General features: G+C 43.5%; 3 protein-coding genes across 11 annotated transcripts in view; 1 reads left to right on the top strand and 2 right to left on the bottom strand.

The window, feature by feature from the left end:
* EndoB (SH3 domain containing GRB2 like, endophilin-B) overlaps positions 1-10,460 on the bottom strand; it is a 47,175-nt gene extending 36,715 nt beyond the window's left edge. The window contains exons 1-3 of one of the 2 annotated variants that reach the window (XM_089582274.1): positions 9,901-10,460; positions 8,885-9,026; positions 5,275-5,400 (exon numbers count right to left, since the gene is read on the bottom strand). In XM_089582274.1, the coding sequence (XP_089438400.1) occupies positions 5,275-5,400; positions 8,885-9,026; positions 9,901-9,972 (340 nt within the window). In that variant the 5' untranslated portion in view covers positions 9,973-10,460. The remainder of the gene's footprint in view (positions 1-5,274; positions 5,401-8,884; positions 9,027-9,900) is intronic. The other variant, XM_089582273.1, reaches the window with a different exon arrangement.
* Positions 10,459-14,527, top strand: LOC149353067 (uncharacterized). Its single transcript, XM_089582272.1, has one exon. The coding sequence runs from the start codon at positions 10,642-10,644 to the stop codon at positions 11,653-11,655; it is 1,014 nt and encodes a 337-aa protein (XP_089438398.1). The 5' UTR covers positions 10,459-10,641; the 3' UTR covers positions 11,656-14,527.
* A 1,978-nt stretch (positions 14,528-16,505) lies between these two features.
* The window catches only part of LOC149353066 (uncharacterized), an 83,534-nt gene continuing 82,116 nt past the window's right edge, over positions 16,506-17,923 (bottom strand). For all 8 annotated transcript variants that reach the window (XM_089582264.1, XM_089582271.1, XM_089582266.1 and 5 more), the window contains one exon: positions 16,506-17,207. In XM_089582264.1, coding sequence (XP_089438390.1) covers positions 17,122-17,207 — 86 coding nt within the window. In that variant the 3' untranslated portion in view covers positions 16,506-17,121. The remainder of the gene's footprint in view (positions 17,208-17,923) is intronic.

The raw sequence follows: 17,923 nt of genomic DNA, 5'->3' as shown, positions 1-17,923 counted from the left end.
TAACAGTCAAGTCTTTTGGAAGTTACCCAAGAAGCTAGTGTACCTCCAGCTTACCAAGGAAGTTTTAGTCAATAGGCACTAAACTAATGTGACCTTCTGAACAAGAACCACTAGGAGGTGCACAGCTGAAGAGAAAAAAAACAAATGAGAATGACATTGTCCACAATTTCCCTCATGCTGTGCACCTCTAAATATGCTTCACCAACTAGACCAAACTGTTACTCCACTACTGTTGTTGCATCATAAGTCCAGAAAGCTTGGCATTCCTCAGAGCTTAAGTGATGCATTACAGGCCCACGTAGCTTTATATTTTCCTGAGGTTCGGCAAGTCTGCTGAGCCCCCGCTATAGGTAATTCCACTGAAACACCATCATATAGTTTGGTTTCTGAAGTCTGATACCACATCAGGCAACGGTGTTGTGCAACTAAGCATAGTTTCTTTAGTCAATCTTGCTGCAAATCATGTAAAATGTAAAAGTAATGTAAAGTAATGTAAAGTAATGTAAAAAAATGTATAAATATATGTGGCCAGCTTTTTTTTGTCATAGGTATTTTATTTTTCTTGCACAATAATAAAATAAAACACTAGGAACCACCAAGGCCATCACGGTCTGTTAGGATGCATCAGGAACACATGCGACATTTGTTACTGCAGTCAGTTGCTTCCCAGCCGACCCTTAAATATGGCAGATACATGTGCAACGGTCACCAGATGACAGCAGATTTTGTATTAGTTATCTGACATAAGAACAGAGGGCATCACTGAAACAACCCATTCTCCCAAAAAACTTCTTCCAGGCCTCTTGTTTTAGAAAGCTACAGATGGCTTAATACAGTCGAACCTTGTTATAACAAACAGGTAAAAAATAGTAAATAGTAAATAGTAAAATTCGTAATATAAAATTTTTTCAAAAACGCTCGCAAGAGCAGCACAATTGAATCAGAGAAGGAACAGCATCTCAGACTACGCCCTTACTTTATTTAGATGGTGGGCAGCCCAAGAAAAAATTAAAACAAGAATTGCTCTGCCTGCAACTCCTATGGCACAATAGGCTGGCAACCCTTACTAGACAGTAGGGAGAGCCCTGTTCCGAAGATTTAGCGCTGTTTCAAGAATTGCTCTCGCGGAAATTCTAGAAGCCAACTAGTCTGGCTTTCCCATATTACAGCTGTGCCCTGTGGAAAATGGTACAGCTGCAATGGAACAAGAATGGCACAAGTGAATCATGACCGGAGCGAAAAAATCGCGACACGCGGCGCTATTGTTGTCGAGTACACCAATAGCGAGAGTGTCAGGAACATTCCATTTCCTAAAGCGGGGATGGTCGGCTGAAAGCAACCCACCTAGACATTCGCCCTTCAAAAATGCAACGTCGTAAACAAACGCCTGTAGATGCATGTCTTATCAGCCAAACCATGTGCTAAGGCGACTAAGCACATGAGATCGTTTTATTTTTTTTTTTTTTGCACTGGCGTGGCGAGCAACGTTATCTTTATCAACGTTTTCCTTTAAAAATGTGCTGGGGAAGCACTGTCAAGAGTGGGGATGCACTGGCAAAAGTAATGTGTGGCAGCGCCTGCTTTCGGATGGGCTGCTTTCTGTCGGCCACCCCCCCTCTGGAAAGTGGAATGTGCCAGGCACTCTCGCTATCTCGCATACAGCTATGATAGCGCCGCGTCTCGCAATTTTTCCGCTCCGGTCATGAGTCACTTGTGCTAATCTTTTTCCGTTGCAGCTGTACATCAGAGTGAAACAGCCGATGCGAGTTGTACAGCTGCCCCAAAGGCTGGGTACTGCAGTGCTACAACCACCCCCGCTGCTGCTAACGAGGAGCTGTCAACGGATGCAAGATGCGCGAATGCGTGCCAACCGCCTGGCTACCAACCCATCACGGCACTACATCTTCTATGGCACTGTTGGCGAGTGGGAGATAAAGACTTGAAACATGCTTGAACGCTTACCACACCACCACCAGTCACTTATGTAGTGCAGCGAAGCCTGCTGCCTGACAAGTAAAAATTGCCTGCATTCGTTAAAATTTCTAGGCAGTGTCGATATAACGAATAATTTATAATATCCACGAATGACTGGGAGTGCGCAGCCGCATGTAGCAAAGCACTGCCGCCGACAGCCGGGAAAGATCGGCGGCAAAAGGGCATGAGCAGCAAGCATGGTCGGCTGCTCTTTACGTGCAAGCACCTGATGCCACCCATTCTCGCCGGCTGTCGGCTGCAACGCTTCTCAAATCATGGAGGCTGCACACTCACAGTTTCCGTCCAAGTGTGGAACAGCGTGCTGAGGTTCACACAGTGGAGTCACTGGGGTCAGCTGCACCAGGTGCTCTGGCTAGTGCGTCACCCCCCCCCCCCTTCCCGCAGTGTACGGCACAATCTATGTGGTCCGCTTCATACCAATTAAGTAAACCATTACATGAGAAACATAATGAATTTATTTCCGTGTTAACATGAGAAGCATAAAAACAAAAGTCACCAATCTCCTTGTTGAACAAAGGAACACTAGTGCAGAAAATAAAAACAGCAATGTTTGTGGCATGGATGCATGTGGCGACTTCTGTGTGATATTTAGCAGGGCAGATAAATAGGCGAGTATTGCAAGAATTGCTTACCATTGAACTATTTTACATTAATATGGGTAGAAACAGCTAGAAAGAGTTAAAATAGCAACCAAGGACTGTTTGAAAATATACAGCAAACCTGAATTTCCACCTCCAGGGTTGCTAGAAACAGACCAATATTGACCTGATGCAAACACTGTCCCACCATAGGAAAACACGCATAGAGGTGGTGCAGGAGTGCACAAAGACAACTAAAGTAGCAAGTGGCGTGAAGCATTGTCAAATGTACAGAAAACAGAAAACAATTGAAGTTATATGATGTAGGAATGACTAAGAACATACACATTCAGTCAAGACACTGACATACTAGAAAACAGCTAAATTACAGCCTGCAAAGTGTCACTTCGCTTTCCAAGAGTTGAAGTTTCTGGGCCACATCGTGAGTGCTAAGGGAGCTAGCCCTGACCCCGATAAGACAGCTGCTGTCTCTGCTTTTCCCATGCCAACCGACAAGTGAAGTGTGCGCCGCTTTCTGGGTCTCTACGCCTATTTTCGGCGTTTTGTGCAGAACTTCTCCCAGATCACTAAGCCCCTCACCCGCCTCATGAAAGATGCCGAACCGTTCTTCTGGGGCCAGGAGCAACAACAGGCCTTCGAAGACCTCCGAACTCATCTGCAAAGTACGCCCATCCTAGGATGCTTTGACAAGTCAGGCGACACTGAACTGCCCACTGACGCCAGCAACACCAGCCTTGGTGCGGTTCTTGTGCAGTGGCAGGAGGGTCTCGAATGTGTAATCGCATATGCAAGCCACACCTTGGCATGATCCGAGGCAAACTATTCCACCACTGAAAAAGAATGCCTGGCAATTGTGTAGGCAATGACCAAATTCCGCCCGTATTTATATGGCCGCTCATTTAGAGTCGTCAGCAATCACTGCTCGCTGTGTTGGCCGGCAAACCTTAAAGATGCCTCAGGACAGCTTGCACCCTGGAGCCTTCGACTTCAAGAATTCAATGCCACCATCGTCCATAAGTCCGGTAGGAATGCCGACTGTCTGTCTCATACTCCTACTGAGAAAAATCGAGCTGATCCCAAAGATGATTCTGTTTTTGTGCCATCTCCATGTCCATACTCACTCAACCCCAAAGAGACGACAGTGAACTACAGCCCCTCATTGAGTATCTTGAAGGAAGCGCTCAGTCTCCCCAGCGAACCTTCTGGTGTGGACTGTCATCGTTCTGTTTATGTGACGGTGTACTGTATAAGAAAAACTTCAGCCCAACGGAATCTGTCTATCTGTTCATCGTACCTACGGCCTTTCGCGATGAAGTCCTGCAGGCATGCCATGATGACACATCTTTTGGTCACCTGGGTTTTTGCCCAACTTTGGCACGGATAAGCCAAAAATACTACTGGCCCAAGGTTGCTGCAGTTGTGAAGCGTTACGTCAGAACTTGCCGCGAGTGCCAACGTTGCAAGACGCCGCCGACTAAGCCAGCCGAACTCGTGCAGCCTGTTCCACCAAGTCAGTATGAGCTTACTCGGCCCACTTCCGGAGCTGGGTAACCGCTACATTGTGGTCGCCACCGGCTACCTCAACCGGTACTATGAGACTAAGGCCCTTCCCAGTGGCACCGCTAACGAAACTGTGAACTTTTTCATTCAAAAGATTGTGCTTCATCACAGTGCACCCATCATCGTTCTGACAGGGGAACGGTGTTCACCTTGGCCCTTACGCAGGTGGTTATGCGCCTTAGCGGCACAAGTCACCGCAAAACAACCACTTACCACCCTCAAGCGAACAGACTCACCGAATGGCTCAACAAGATGATCGCCGACATGATTTCCATGTATGTTAACATGGAACACCCGAACTGGGACACCATACTCCCTTACGTCACATTAGCGCACAATACTGCGATATACAAGAAACGACACACTTCCCTCCATTTTGTTCAGTGCATGGTCGCGAAGCCACAACCATGCTGGATGCAATGTTGCTTCCGACTGGTACTACCTCCTCTGTTATGGGTGCTGCCCAATTCGTTAGTCACGCCGAGGCCGCCCGCCAAATCGCTCGACAGCGCATCCGGCACCAGCAAGCCCACGACGCTCGCCGCTATAACCTCCGCCACAGTGATGTTAGTTACCAGCCCGGCGAACATGTCTGGATTTGGAGCTCAATTCGCCAGCGAGGGCGCTCTGAAAAGCTTTTACACCAATACTTTGGCCCCTATGAGGTGCTTTGACAGGTCAGTGAGGTCAATTACGAAGTTCTTCCCCAAGGAACAGTTCCCTCCTCTAGACGGCCGACCTTAGAAGCGCCTCAGGTGTGTCTACACCAGACGCCAGAAACATGCGACATTCCTTCTCTTCCTGCTTCCACTGCTGCGGCACCGAGTCGGTGCCCTTCAGAGAGAGGGAGTAATGCCATAGAATGAACCCCTCCAGTGGCGGCGTACCGCGATCGAACTGTATTACCTGGCACTTGGCAAGCCTTGGGCATTCTAGGGGCCAGAGGTTCGTCGTCTTCCTCTCTCGAGCTCTCTGCTGTCTTGCACGTCCCAGCACGTCTAAGTAAACCTGTCCTGTGTACGTCAACCGTTTGTCGGTGACAATATGACCATTTAAATCATTTAAAGGATGCTATACGGCAACATAAAAACCAGCAAGGCCATGAGAAGAGAGTACATACCATAAGAGGTGCCAGGACCAAAGTCAGTTCCAGCATCTATCATGTCTTGACCTAGTAGCTCTGTATTGTTTAACCTGTCACGTTTCTTGTCAAGCTTTTCAAAAAGGTAATCTTCCACCCGCACATCTGAAAAAAAAAAAAAAAAGGTAATACACCATAACATTATATATTATTCCAGTTATATCCAGATGTCACACTAATATCTGCTGGTTGTGTCGATATTACAAAATGCCACAAAATGAAGCCAATCAGCATTCACACTTAATAATGTGAACCCTTTACTTTGCACTAAAGCTGACATTTTGGGCAACAACAACAAAAAAAAAGCGTCCCGCACAATAAAGAGCTCAAATAATTTTATAGCTTTTAACGCAGGAACTGTTTATAACGCCCCCTTTTTTTTTTCTTTTGAAGGCTCAATTTTTTGTAGTTTTATTTTTTGAAGAAATTTCAGGATGATTCGCAAACACTCAATTTTGCGAGATGGTTGCCTCCGTTAGGCATTGCGCAAACACGTCAAGGCTGCACTTCTGATAAACACCAATTCTAGCTTTTGTCATTACTTTTTATGTACTAATAACAGAAACTACTTTTTTCAAGGCCAGAAAATCAGCAAGTGTGTCTTTCGCCAAATTCAGACTGACGTAAAGCAAAGCACAATGTTTAATTTAATTTCTGCAACAGCAAGAACTTTTATCAGGAACAAGTTTCCACAAATATGCCGTTCATAAAAATTGAATCCTGATAATAGTTAAGCCTTTGCAGTAGTTAAGAACAATGTTCAATCAACAGCTGAATTTTAATATTTTATGAGACCTATGGACCAAACCTGACATAAACTGAACAAGGCACAAAACTTGACAGCTCATCCTTTTTTTTTTTTTCAATAACTGTGAAGGTACTTCACTGTGCCCAATGGAAAAGTGCATTTCTTTTTGGTGCTCAGATTAAAGTACGCAAGTGCATCATGACAGCTCATTGGCTGTCGTGTTCAGCTGCTGATCCCAAAGTTGCAGGACCACCGCAGCCGCATTCCAATAAAGGTGAAATGTAAAACTGCTCATGTCCTCTATGACGTCAGTGCATGTTTAAGAACCCCATACACTCCAATACGGTGTCCCTAACAGCTCACATGCAGCTTCAAGACCCCACATACCATACCAATGCATAAAAGTAGCAAGAGAACATGTTTGTTAAATTTTTCCGCAAGATTTATTGTTCAAAACTGTACTTGATCAAAGTCTTCACATTTTTAACTAAGACAGCATTCCACTGCATTGGACCTACAAAAAAAAACATTTTTCTTTTGCTAAAGCTAAAAAGAAATGAAACAGGTTTACCTGCAAAGTTTGTAATTATTATACAGGGTTCGTACCAAGCTTTTCACACACAAAAAAAACTTAAGGAATTTTCAAGGATTTCAAGGGCATCAGAAAAATTTAAACAAGATTGAAAGAAAATTTATTCACCAACAGGACTGTGAGCTTCTATTCGGCTATAATTTCTCATTATGCAACACCTACAGGTGCTTCTTTTTCTTTTGCTGTTCAATGCAAAGTGTTTGTCCTTACCTAATGTATAAAATCGCTGTTCACATCAGCACCTTCTCACAAGCAGTTCAGTCACAGCAGCAGGCCCCACTAGGGATTTTCTTTGAAATATTAACTTCTTACCCATTTTCTCGACCTCCATTTTAACCAGTTTGCTCTCCGATTTTACATTAGGAGCTCTCGTGACTAATGCTTATGTATTTTGGCCGACACCGAAGGAGGGGAACCTGGCCACAGTTTCTTTACAAGTTTTGTCAGACATTGAAATGGCCGCGCAAACACTGGCAACAAAGCTTCTACAGTGAAAAGACTCGCAGATTTTCACTCTTTTCCACACTGATGAAGTGGCAGCACCTACCCCTCCAACCATCAATGTTGATGTATACTCTCTCCATACAATATTTGATCACTCATGTTAGCCTGCACTCCTTGCTTCTAAGTATAAACTTTTTGAACTGCATGCGTGACCTTTTCAAACCACAGTGATTTGCATGAGCCCCCTCCCAGTTTATTTTTTGTTTTATGGGATTTAGTGTCTCAAGCTATAAGGGACACCGTATTGGAGGGCTCCGGAAAATTTCAACCACCTGGGGTTCTTTATTGTGCACTGACATCACACAGTACAGGAGCCTCTACCATTTCGCCTCCATCGAAATGCAACCGCTGCTGCCAGGATCGACCCCGTGTTTTTTGGGTCAGTAGCCATGCACCATAACCACCGAGCCACCACGACGGCTGAACCCACTCCCAAATTTTTAAAAGATACAAGGAGCATCACTACTGAGAAGAAAGTTTAGGGGCGCTGGAAAGCCTGTATGAAGTTTGATTACACCTAAAAATTTATTCCCTTCTTTATTTCATTTTTTTTTTTGTTACAAGCTACATCTTTTTGATTGAGCTCTAACACCACCATGTAAAAGTAAGTAAATAAAAATAAGGAGAGATAAGCATCATGAAATAATGAAGAAAACAGAAGCACTTTTATACAATACAAACGCCATAGCTCCACGATTTTCTAAATGCCCAAGTAACTTGAATCTGATGGGCTAGGAAGTAGTACTATAAAATTATTCTTCACAAGCTAAATACTTCAGAAATTTGGCTACAGTCACAGTTTAAGACTATTTCACAGGCACTAAATTTCACAAGGCAGAAATGGGAGGCCCTCAAGTGCTCCTTTGTTCTTTGTAGGTGTACTAGCTTTCAGACACTGTAAAGGCAGAAATGTGGCTCAGTACGCTACACTGTTCCCCACTCTTGTTGTCCTGATCGTAGCAGGAACTGTGTAGTAGGTGAAGAGAAAGCACACTAATGATCATTATTCTTAAAAGAGGACACTGTATGAAGGAATATGAGTGCTTGCGTAATTCCTTATCCTGAGCTAGGACCGAAATATTCCTCTTCTAAGTAAATTAATTTTATTGAATACAGCATCTGACTCGAAAAGCAAGCAATCAAGAGCGCGTTGCTGTATTCCAGAAATTTGACAAAGAGGTCAGCACATCGTCCCGTCCACCTTTCTCGTGCCCGTTTTATGTTCCACCTTCTTATAAACAAAAACCATGTACCAACAAGCCCAGCAACAAATTCTAATTGAGGTGAGGGGATTGAGGTAAAGAAGCAAAGTATACAGAAACAAATCAGCAGAAACTTGGGCAGTGGGTTAAGATCATTACGCTTGAAACGCTTCCCTTTCAGTACCCACAGAATGAGTCTGCCGTGAGGAGCAAGAGAGGGCCATTTCTAGATACCGCGGCACATTTTCTTTAGGAACAGAAGCTACCCATGTGGAGTTATGAAGGAATTTTCTGCTTCTAGTCACAGATAAGAACAATACTGGTCTACGAGATATTTTATACGGAATACATTGCCACCTTGCCCAAATTATTCGTCGGATAAAATTCTCATGAGACGTGCAATTTGTGAAAAACATGAAAATTAGGTCTTTGTGGTCAAGTGGTCATAGTATACCAAAACAGTGCACAGGAGCAAAAGTATCTGTGTGTTAAGCAAATGTTTGCAGACATGCAAAAGGCCTCTGCAATAAAAATTTTACTTACTTGGATTGGGTTGAAGGACTGCTTCTGTTTTACCAACCAGCCTTTCAGTCCAATACTTCGTTCTATCAGAACGTTGTGCTAATGTTTCGAAGTGTGCGTCAAGTTCAGTTTTGTCTGAAGTTCCCAGCCGTTCTTCAGTGTACTGATGGAGAAAACGAGAGAGTGAAATCACATCATTTTCCAGAGTGATATTAAGCCCCACTACAATGTTCAGGCTCCTAAGAAACTAAGAGAAAAAAAAAATTACATTCTTGCGGCTCTCAAACATTTTGCAGGCCCTTTACAGCATCACCGCTGTAGCTGACAAATCGAACGTAAGCACACTCACACGCACAGAAAACAGCCGCACTTTGAATGCAATTCTGCATTGGAAATTGGAATGCAAAGCAAAAGTTGAGATCGCGCACCACTTTTCATTGCAACAATGTCACCGAAAGAAAGTGACAGAAAATGGTGACACTGGCTGTTGTGCCAGTTCTACTACGAATACTCAAAGCCTTCGGCGGTCCTAACATGCTTTCCACTCCACTGCACAAGCGGACGATCTGGCTAAAACCTTTTTGATAGTTTTCTACATGCAAAGAAAAATGTCATCGCTCAATAAAACATTCATCCTACTCTTCCTAACGTCAGAGCCACCCAGTAAAGTAACACAAGAAACATGCAAAAAAAAAAAAAAAAAAGCGGGCTCTCTCAATTCTGTGGGCTTGCTGAGATAAAGTAGGCGGTTGCAAAGCGGCCATCGCCACTCGGCTCACGGCAAGTAGCAGCCAAGTTTCATGGCAAAGCACGTTCGAAAACGTCCGCGAAGTTTTTGAAGAACAAACAAAAATCATGCCCTTGTCAGACCCCAAATTAATACTGCATTGATGGAGTTCTCGATGATGCGGCAAGAGCTTCGTGTTCGAAAGTACTGCGTGAGGTCGACCAGCAATGAACACTGCAGCAACTGATAAGACATGCTAAAACTAGATTACTGGTAGAGCTCAAACAACGCATAACGTCAGCAGCATTACCTGAACGGCTCTTGTGAACACAGTTGCAGCCTCTGCCGCAAGACCTTTGAAAGACTTTACGCTAAAGTCCATCGCTCAGCTGCTTCAGAACATGCGTAAACAGCAGCTGAACCGTGCACAGAGGCCCGATACTAAGATCTTCGCCGATCCTGCAAGTCTTTCAAATGGGTTGCTTTGTAACAGCGGTAATAACAGGTTCAATCAGAAACGAGAACTGACAGCTGACAAAAAATAACGAAGGCCACGGAGTTTGCTGCTGGCTCGCTGCCGATGTCACCCCCTCTGCAGTCACTCGCGAGAGCAGAGCAGAGTGCGGCCAATCGCATGCGCTAGCTAGCGCCGGCGCTAGCGTAGCCTGCACTGCCCGCACGCCTGCACTCAGCACACCGTTGGCGTTGGCCCACTAAAAAGGCAACAAAAACCGCTTTCCTCTGATTCGCTTTCGGCTTATCTGTGGGTCGTTCGACCTTTTTATGTTAATTTCTCTGCTTTAAAATTACTACCAAAACGGTAATCTAAGGCGGATGGTCGCATAAGGGTCGCATCCAAACACAGGCTGGGAGTGCATCCATTGGTGCATCCACATCTATCCAACGGAAGGACGATCTGTAGCCCTCTCTAACAACAACAGCTGCCAGCCGTGGTTACCAGCGCTCTTCATCTCTTCGAGATGCAGAGAGGACTTTGCCACTTTACTCTCGTGATTTCGTAGCCCTGAAGTGACGAATTTAATGCCGTGCAATGCCTGACAAAAGCGCTCCGCTCGAAGAATGGGAAGCCCCCGACAAGTCTTTTCGCAAAATTGTTGTAAAAGGTGGCTGCGTTGGGAAAATGCCTTTACATGAATCGTCGTGCCAGCTGAAAGTTTTGTCAGACGAAGAAGGCATTATTGGTCTAGAAGGCGGCATCCAAACCAAAACGTTAGTAATCGCAGATGTTTCGAGCGAAGTGGAACTGATCCTTGAGAGATGTGCGATGACGATGAACGCTGAAGAGGTTTGCGATGTTTTTTTCACACTTCCGCTGACTGTTGCTGCGCCATACATACCGAAAGCTGCTTACCTTTATGATGGAAATCAACCAGAGCCAGGACTCGTCAACATCCCCCGCGTGCCAGCCGACTGTCTGTCGAAAGGCAGCAACAAGGAAGCCGGCGATGTTTCATTTGACAGTGGAGCACCACCTGTGAAGCTTGATGTGACCCCGAAGTCTTACAAAGTTCAAATACGGTTGGAATCGTTTAGTGACGCTCCACACGTTTGTGATATGACCGTCGCAGACAAGTGGCGGTACGCGTGCGAGCACAAAGATAAGGGTAGCCGCTTGTTCTCGGCAAAGAACTACAGGTGGGCATTCAGGCACTTCAGCTGGTCATACAAATATGTCGTTTCACTAGAGCATGACGAGGTGCCTGAAAATGTAGCCTCGCAGCTCGAACTAAACATCCAAGGTTTGAAGCTAAAATGCCTCCTGAACCTTGCAGCATGCCAGCTGCAAAACTGCTCCTATGATTATGTCGTTGAGAACTGTACACAGGCTCTGGAAATCGATCCTGAAAATATCAAAGCCTTGTACAGACGCGGCACTGCACTTATCCAGTTACAGGAGTATGAGAGGGCCAAATGTGACCTAGAGCAAGCAAAGTATTTAGACTCAAAAAATGCAGCTGTTGACAGGCAGCTGGAGCTCCTTAAGGAGCGCACGTGTAAGCTAAACAAATACTTTGCTGTTGCTATGAAGAAGCTGTTTGAATAACAAAAGTTGCTAAAATGATTTGCAAGTAGCGACTTGTACTGTTTCTTTTGCTAGCACTACCAGTTTTACCACAACTCCTACATCAGTGACTCTCAGCTGCTGACAGATATCTGCAGCATATTGAACTCTGCAGTTTTCCCCATCTATGTACAATGTGCTAATGTTGAGCTTGTTGCATGCTGTTCTTGTGGATCTTTTCTGAACGCCATACAGAATGCAAGCTCATGTAAATTAGTACAAAGGAGACACTGTTCAGTCTTCATATTATAGTGCGAGTGAAAATTTGGCCCACAAACGAGGTGAAAAGTTTCAAGGATGACTGTTGTATATGCTTTGTAACTGGTATGTGCTGCTTGGTGCAAAAGTGGGGTACACCACTTGAGCTTCAGTTCAACTTCATTGCTATGCCTCTTTCCGACAGTAACTTCTGTAGAGACGGGCGAAGAGGCAACCATTTTTATCTAGAGGCATGTTAGTTTTGCTTGTTTCAGTACGTGGCACACCTTTTGGGTGGAAACGCTGAAAGGCGTCACAAGAGTAGTGGGTGATGCAATTATGCATGGTACACGCACGCCACTTTTGCTCCCAACAGTGTGTGAATGTAGATGTGAATTGTTGGGTCGAAGATTGCACGGCTATATGACTACTTTGTTGCAAATTACTGCAGAACGATCTCTTTGCTTGACCCTCTCAGCTGTGCAGCCATTGGCTTCCTTCCACCATCTCCACCTTAGCTTTGCTCCATTACAAAATGTGAACCGCGAGTGAGCTGTACAAAATTACTCAAATGTAGAGACCTTTCTTAAACAAATTGGCTACAACAAAAATACTAAAAATTGCCTATCCTAAAAATAAAGAAACTGCAGCTTACATGAACTGGGTACTTGTGCACTACTGAGCACCAAAACCTTTAGTCATGCACTCGTTGTGAAAGAAAGTTATTGTATGTGTGTGGGTAAAACAAGTTTGAATGGAACAGTTAAATCAGTTTTTTTTCTTACTCGCTGTGATTAGTTTAGCTCTTGATGCATGTCTGGTCCACACTCTTCGAGGTTGTATGTGCAAGGTTCTCAAGTTTCTTCCATACAGCTACTACTGTGGTGCGCAACATGGAGTCTTACTTCCATCGTTGTCGTCAGTAAAAAATGTAATCATCATCATTTGAGGTGCTTTTTATCGCCCTTTCTGGCAACCCTTTCTGTATGCTGTTTCGGCAATTTGATTCTTGTTTACCTTCACTCTGTGGCCCTAAAATATTTACCTTACTTGCACTTCGATGAACTCGATGTGCAATTGTGGGGTTTAACCCATATATATGCCTAGTATCCCACATGTAGGACACTAGGCTGTTTTGTGCAGGAACTTTATTGCATCAAAGCTTGCATCTGCTAGCATAGGTTCAGAGGCTCTAAACTTACCTTGTGCAAGCATTGCGATGTGTGCTTTCAGTTTTGTACGTTGTATGCATTCAGAAAGAGCCACCAGTCTTCTCTGGAAACAGTGAGCAGATTCGAGTGCGTTAACCAGATTGTGATTCCACAACAGCAGACAAGATTTGCACCTAAAGTGCTGTGAGGCGAAAGCCTTTAGTGCGGTGTTGCTGCTTGTGTCACTGATGTGTGGTTAAAGTGTTAAGTACACAATTGTTTGTGAACCTTAAATGCTGGAGACACTGAAGAGCGTTTGGGAGGCATCCGCCTGATTCGACGCCTTTCTGCAAACACTCTCCAGTGTCCTAGACAAGGAGAAATACATATGTGTTAGCAGGAAGTAGCGTAGCCATTAGCACGCTCGGCTGTGGAACGGAAGGATGGTGGTTGGAATCCCATCGTGCTCAAAGATTTTTTTTCTGGTCCGACTAGAAAAATCGTGACACCTCTGTTGACAACCTTCTGTCGACAACGATAAGGCGTTAAAGGCTTTCGCCTTAAAAACACCAGGTGATGAGAAATGTTTTCAGCTTTACCACACACAATAGGTAGTGCATTGCCTTGTGTCTTGCATTGTAGGATGGCTCTGAAGTCGATTTTGAGAAAAATATTTCCATCAATAAAAGGATAATTATAAAGTGAAATAAACATTTCATATAAAAAATTGTGTGCCGTGAAGTTTAGGCATATATAGGTCAACGACCCAAAGCAGCATGTGGGTGATAAGGGATGCTGTTGTGGAGGGCTCCACATTAATTGACCACCTAAGGCTCATTAATGTACGCAGACATTGTACAGCACACAGGCACTCAAATTAAATCAAATCAGTTTCATATCAGGTATACTTACTTTTGCAGAACTAAATGCTGGTGTAATATTTTAATAGAGCTCACATTTATTTTTTGCTTACCAAGTACCCCCTTTTATTCAAAAGGGCACTTAAGGGAGGATGTGGAGCTGAAAGGGAAATTTTTGAAACGCTGTGCCGATTTTAGTAAAATTTTCAGGAATACTGTATTTACGCCATTATAACATAACCTAAATTTCAGTGTTATAGGATTATACTGTTTTTGCTCGTGTTTTAATGCTTTTCTGCTGTAGTCTTGACATAATGCCTAAACAGGCCAGAAAGGGCAAAAATGGTCTGCAATATGCCTATTTGCCGCTGTGCTGTGTGGCTGAAGCGTCATTTTTCTGCACTGTCAGCGACACCTCGCGCATTGCCCTTCAACAGAAAACACTGTTTTCTAAATTTCTATACTGCACAAACCATACCAAACTTGGAATACATGTTCCTTGTTAGTTTATGAACGTTGTATAATGAAAATTCAGATAGCTTTGTTAGAATAACTTTTGCCTCGCATCCCCCCTTAACTCTTTACAAGGTACAAGCTTTGTGCATGTCTTGCATGCATACAAATAAAATTCCACTTGGAATGACATCACTTGCAAGCTGTTTGAACTATTGGTTCTGTAGAAAAAATGAGGTACACAGTTTACCTAAGACTTCGTAAAAAGACCTCGAATGTGCTATGTATCTTTGCCTCAATCTTTTGGACATATTAGACAGCTTGTATTAGAATTGAAAATTGCTTCAAGAAGTATTATAAAGAAAGGGTTAACAATTTGGAAGACTTCTTTTCCTGTGGTTCACACCATTCCTCCAAGGGAGTTTTAGATGCAAGCACAGAGTGCCCAGACGCAGAAGCACATACGTACACCAACTGAATGTGTCAGCCTCACCAACGTACACCCATTTCTTCTGCGGCCTGCAAGGCTTCAGCACCCTGGAAAATGGGTCTTGGAGGAATAATTTGTAGAGGACAGGGAGAAATTTATTAATGTTTAGCCTAGTTTACCTGGTGCTGAAGCCAGTAGTAGCCACAGTGAAGCGGGCGCATGGAGGCAATTCAGACATGATCAAGTGCCCATTTTGGTTGCTTTCCTCCTTCGGTGTGCTAGCATGCTGGTCACGATGACACCAATACATATTGCTTCACTGCACAAAAGAAATATATTGTGGTAAAGGACAGGTCCTTCAGACCAAAGCCTATTACTGGTTTGGTCATGGCTGCCTTTTCCTCAAGAGGAAACGTCTTCCGCTTCGGTTCTCCGCCTTCGTTCTTGTCCTTGTGAAACCAGTGAGACATTGTTACCGTTGGGCGCATGAATACATTGCCAAACGGAAACACCATACCTGGGAAGCATAGCGCTTTCGCAGTGGGCTGCGTGCAGTGAGGTGGTTTGGAGAATGGAGTAACTCCAATGAGATTAGCAACCTTATCAAGGCATAACAGGTTATGTGCATGGCGCTGCGTGGCATTGTTCAGCAGGCCCCGTACCCGAGGTATGGTGAAGATGGACATGCCGGCATAAAAATTTTGCATGCCAAAGCCAACGAATCGGCCAGAGAAACATTCCATGTGGGCCCCAACGTGGCCCCAACTGAGGCGGCAAGTTTTGCACATGTTTTCCGCAGTGTTGGACAGAGTGGGTTGTGCACGGCAATATCAGCTTGCTGCATCAAATGGCATGAAACTATTGAGGACCATTACAAATAGATATATTTGGTGCCTAATGGCCTGCACGGTTCAGTTGGGGCTCGTTACATACCTTAGTAGAAAAATTTTACTTGGTAGAATTGAGATATCAAATACATGGTCTCCTGTGGGAACTTCCTTTTGTTATATCCATTATTTCATTACAGCAGGGTTTGACTGTATTTGCTTTCCTTGTCTAATTGCAATGTTAGTGAGGCTCTTCAGCATGCAATGCATTATTATGCCATCATGCAGGATGATCAAAAACTGTGCTTGGAACGTGCTAGGGCCTGAACAAATAATGAGACATACCGCTTGGGCATGGCAGCTCCAAGGTCTCGATAGATATTTAAGAATGACAAAAATACAAAAAGTTGATATCAATTCAACAGCACATGGGTGCTATGTTTCTGCATCCTTCCCCACACATGCATAGTAAGGTGGACACATAGTGCTTGCTATTTTGTGGCATAAGCACATTTTGGTCCACTGGTACATTCTTTAGATTTGAAACAGCTAACACAGCCACCACTCCTTCTGCCATCTAAAGTGGTCCAATGTTTGTAACACTGCAAGCAATACAAAGCCTGAATTATGTTAACATTGTAAGGCTTTCACATTGTGCACATGGACTTTTCTTTTCCCTGCATCTGTGGATTATGTTTACCAATGACAGTGCCATGTGCTTGCAAGATTCAGATTGTTCACAAATGTTTTATTTCTTACCATCTATAGCATGCAGACATGAATTGCGTGTGTAGAAGGTTGTATATACCCAGACATTAGTTTTAATTTCTAGCAGCTGTGAACAAACTGATCAGCAGGGATACTCTAGGCAATAATGAAACAATGTTATACAAGGCAGAAGAGGGACATCCACAACATTTTCAATGAACTGTATATTTCTTTCAGTACATGTGTTATGTACAATGAGACTATTTTCTCACTAGAGTCAGCCTAAAATGTTGTAGGTTCCACCAACTTAACACAAACATGTTCAGTAAAATTGCCTACATATGACTGCATGTAGGGTGCTTGAAATGCGTAACAGGCAGTCGTGTACACTACAACAAGGGGACAATACAAGTGTTACATATTTTTGATGGGAGTGAAGAAAATGGTACACATAGAAAACACAACATGGTCATAAAAAGACGCGATTACAATGAATTCAAAATGCTCCACAGAAATACAAACATGAATCCAATGAAGCTTACCACACCAAGTAAATGCCAAGAGAACATGAAACCTCCCTCACAAAGTGCACAATCCAGAGCACAGACAGTACGCTGGACAGCCAAAGTTTGTACTCAAGATCATGTGGCCATCGAAATAGCTTTTACATCCCCTAGAAGATGGTCAAAATAAAAAAAAAACACTTTAATGACAGTATGGCAAAAGTAGGGACCAATACAAACTGCTACATATGGCCAGCCTTGCTACACATAAGGGCCATAAGTAATTTTGGATATATACAGCTACAATTAAAAAGCAAGTCATTTCTTCTCAGGCTTGGCATCCCTTGCACGCAAGACATTGAGGTTCCCCTTGGTTTGCTTTAACACCATCTTGGTCTTGTTCACTGCAAAGACAGGCACAACCAGTCAATGTAAGCCAAGCAGACTCTGAAAAATTTGAGAATAACTGTTTACCAGACAGCACCAGGCGTTTTGCAAAAATGACTTTACACCTTTCACTTATAGAAATACCAAATGCAATAAGAGAGAGAACCAATACAGTCCACACAAACCCCTAATGTGAGAAGCTTAAATAAGCAAATTTCACACATGCAATGCAAAACAAAATAGTGCTCTGGCAAATAGAGAGTCAGAAAGATGCACTCACTAGGTGTAGATTTCACATGAAAATACCTAACTTAAAAAACCTGGACATCCACTGTTTAGTCTTTCTAAAAAGGTCACCAAGCAGAGACTAGCACATCATCCAACCAGAGGAGAATGCAGAAATTTTTTTACCTGATAATTTATTCACACACAAAACACCAATGCCACAAATAATAGCATTTTAAGGAGCCTTTGAAGGATGAAAGAAAAAGCACTCCTTCCAAGCCTTTCTTTCAAGACAATTCAATTAATTAAAATCAGTTAAACCTCACTCTTAAAAATAATCTTTGCAAATCTAGGTTGAAAAACACAATAATGCACAGTTAACCACAAAAGTAATTCACAAGGTCTTGATTACCTTTATCATATACACTTTGCCTAAAGAACCATTTGTTTCAAATAACACATTAATACTCATTACGCTCAGAAACACACAGCCCAATAAGCATGCAGT

The sequence above is a fragment of the Amblyomma mixtum genome, chromosome 3, assembly GCF_055824585.1.
Source record: "Amblyomma mixtum isolate Tamu chromosome 3, ASM5582458v1, whole genome shotgun sequence".
NCBI lineage: Eukaryota > Metazoa > Arthropoda > Arachnida > Ixodida > Ixodidae > Amblyomma > Amblyomma mixtum.
The sequence above is the reverse complement of the archived record's forward strand: the minus strand, read 5'-3'. Positions and strand labels throughout refer to the sequence as shown.

What these genes read in the sequence shown, in the direction of transcription:
- LOC149353067 (XM_089582272.1), top strand. Translation starts at nt 10,642, where the DNA reads ATGCCTGACAAAAGCGCTCCGCTCGAAGAATGGGAAGCCCCCGACAAG.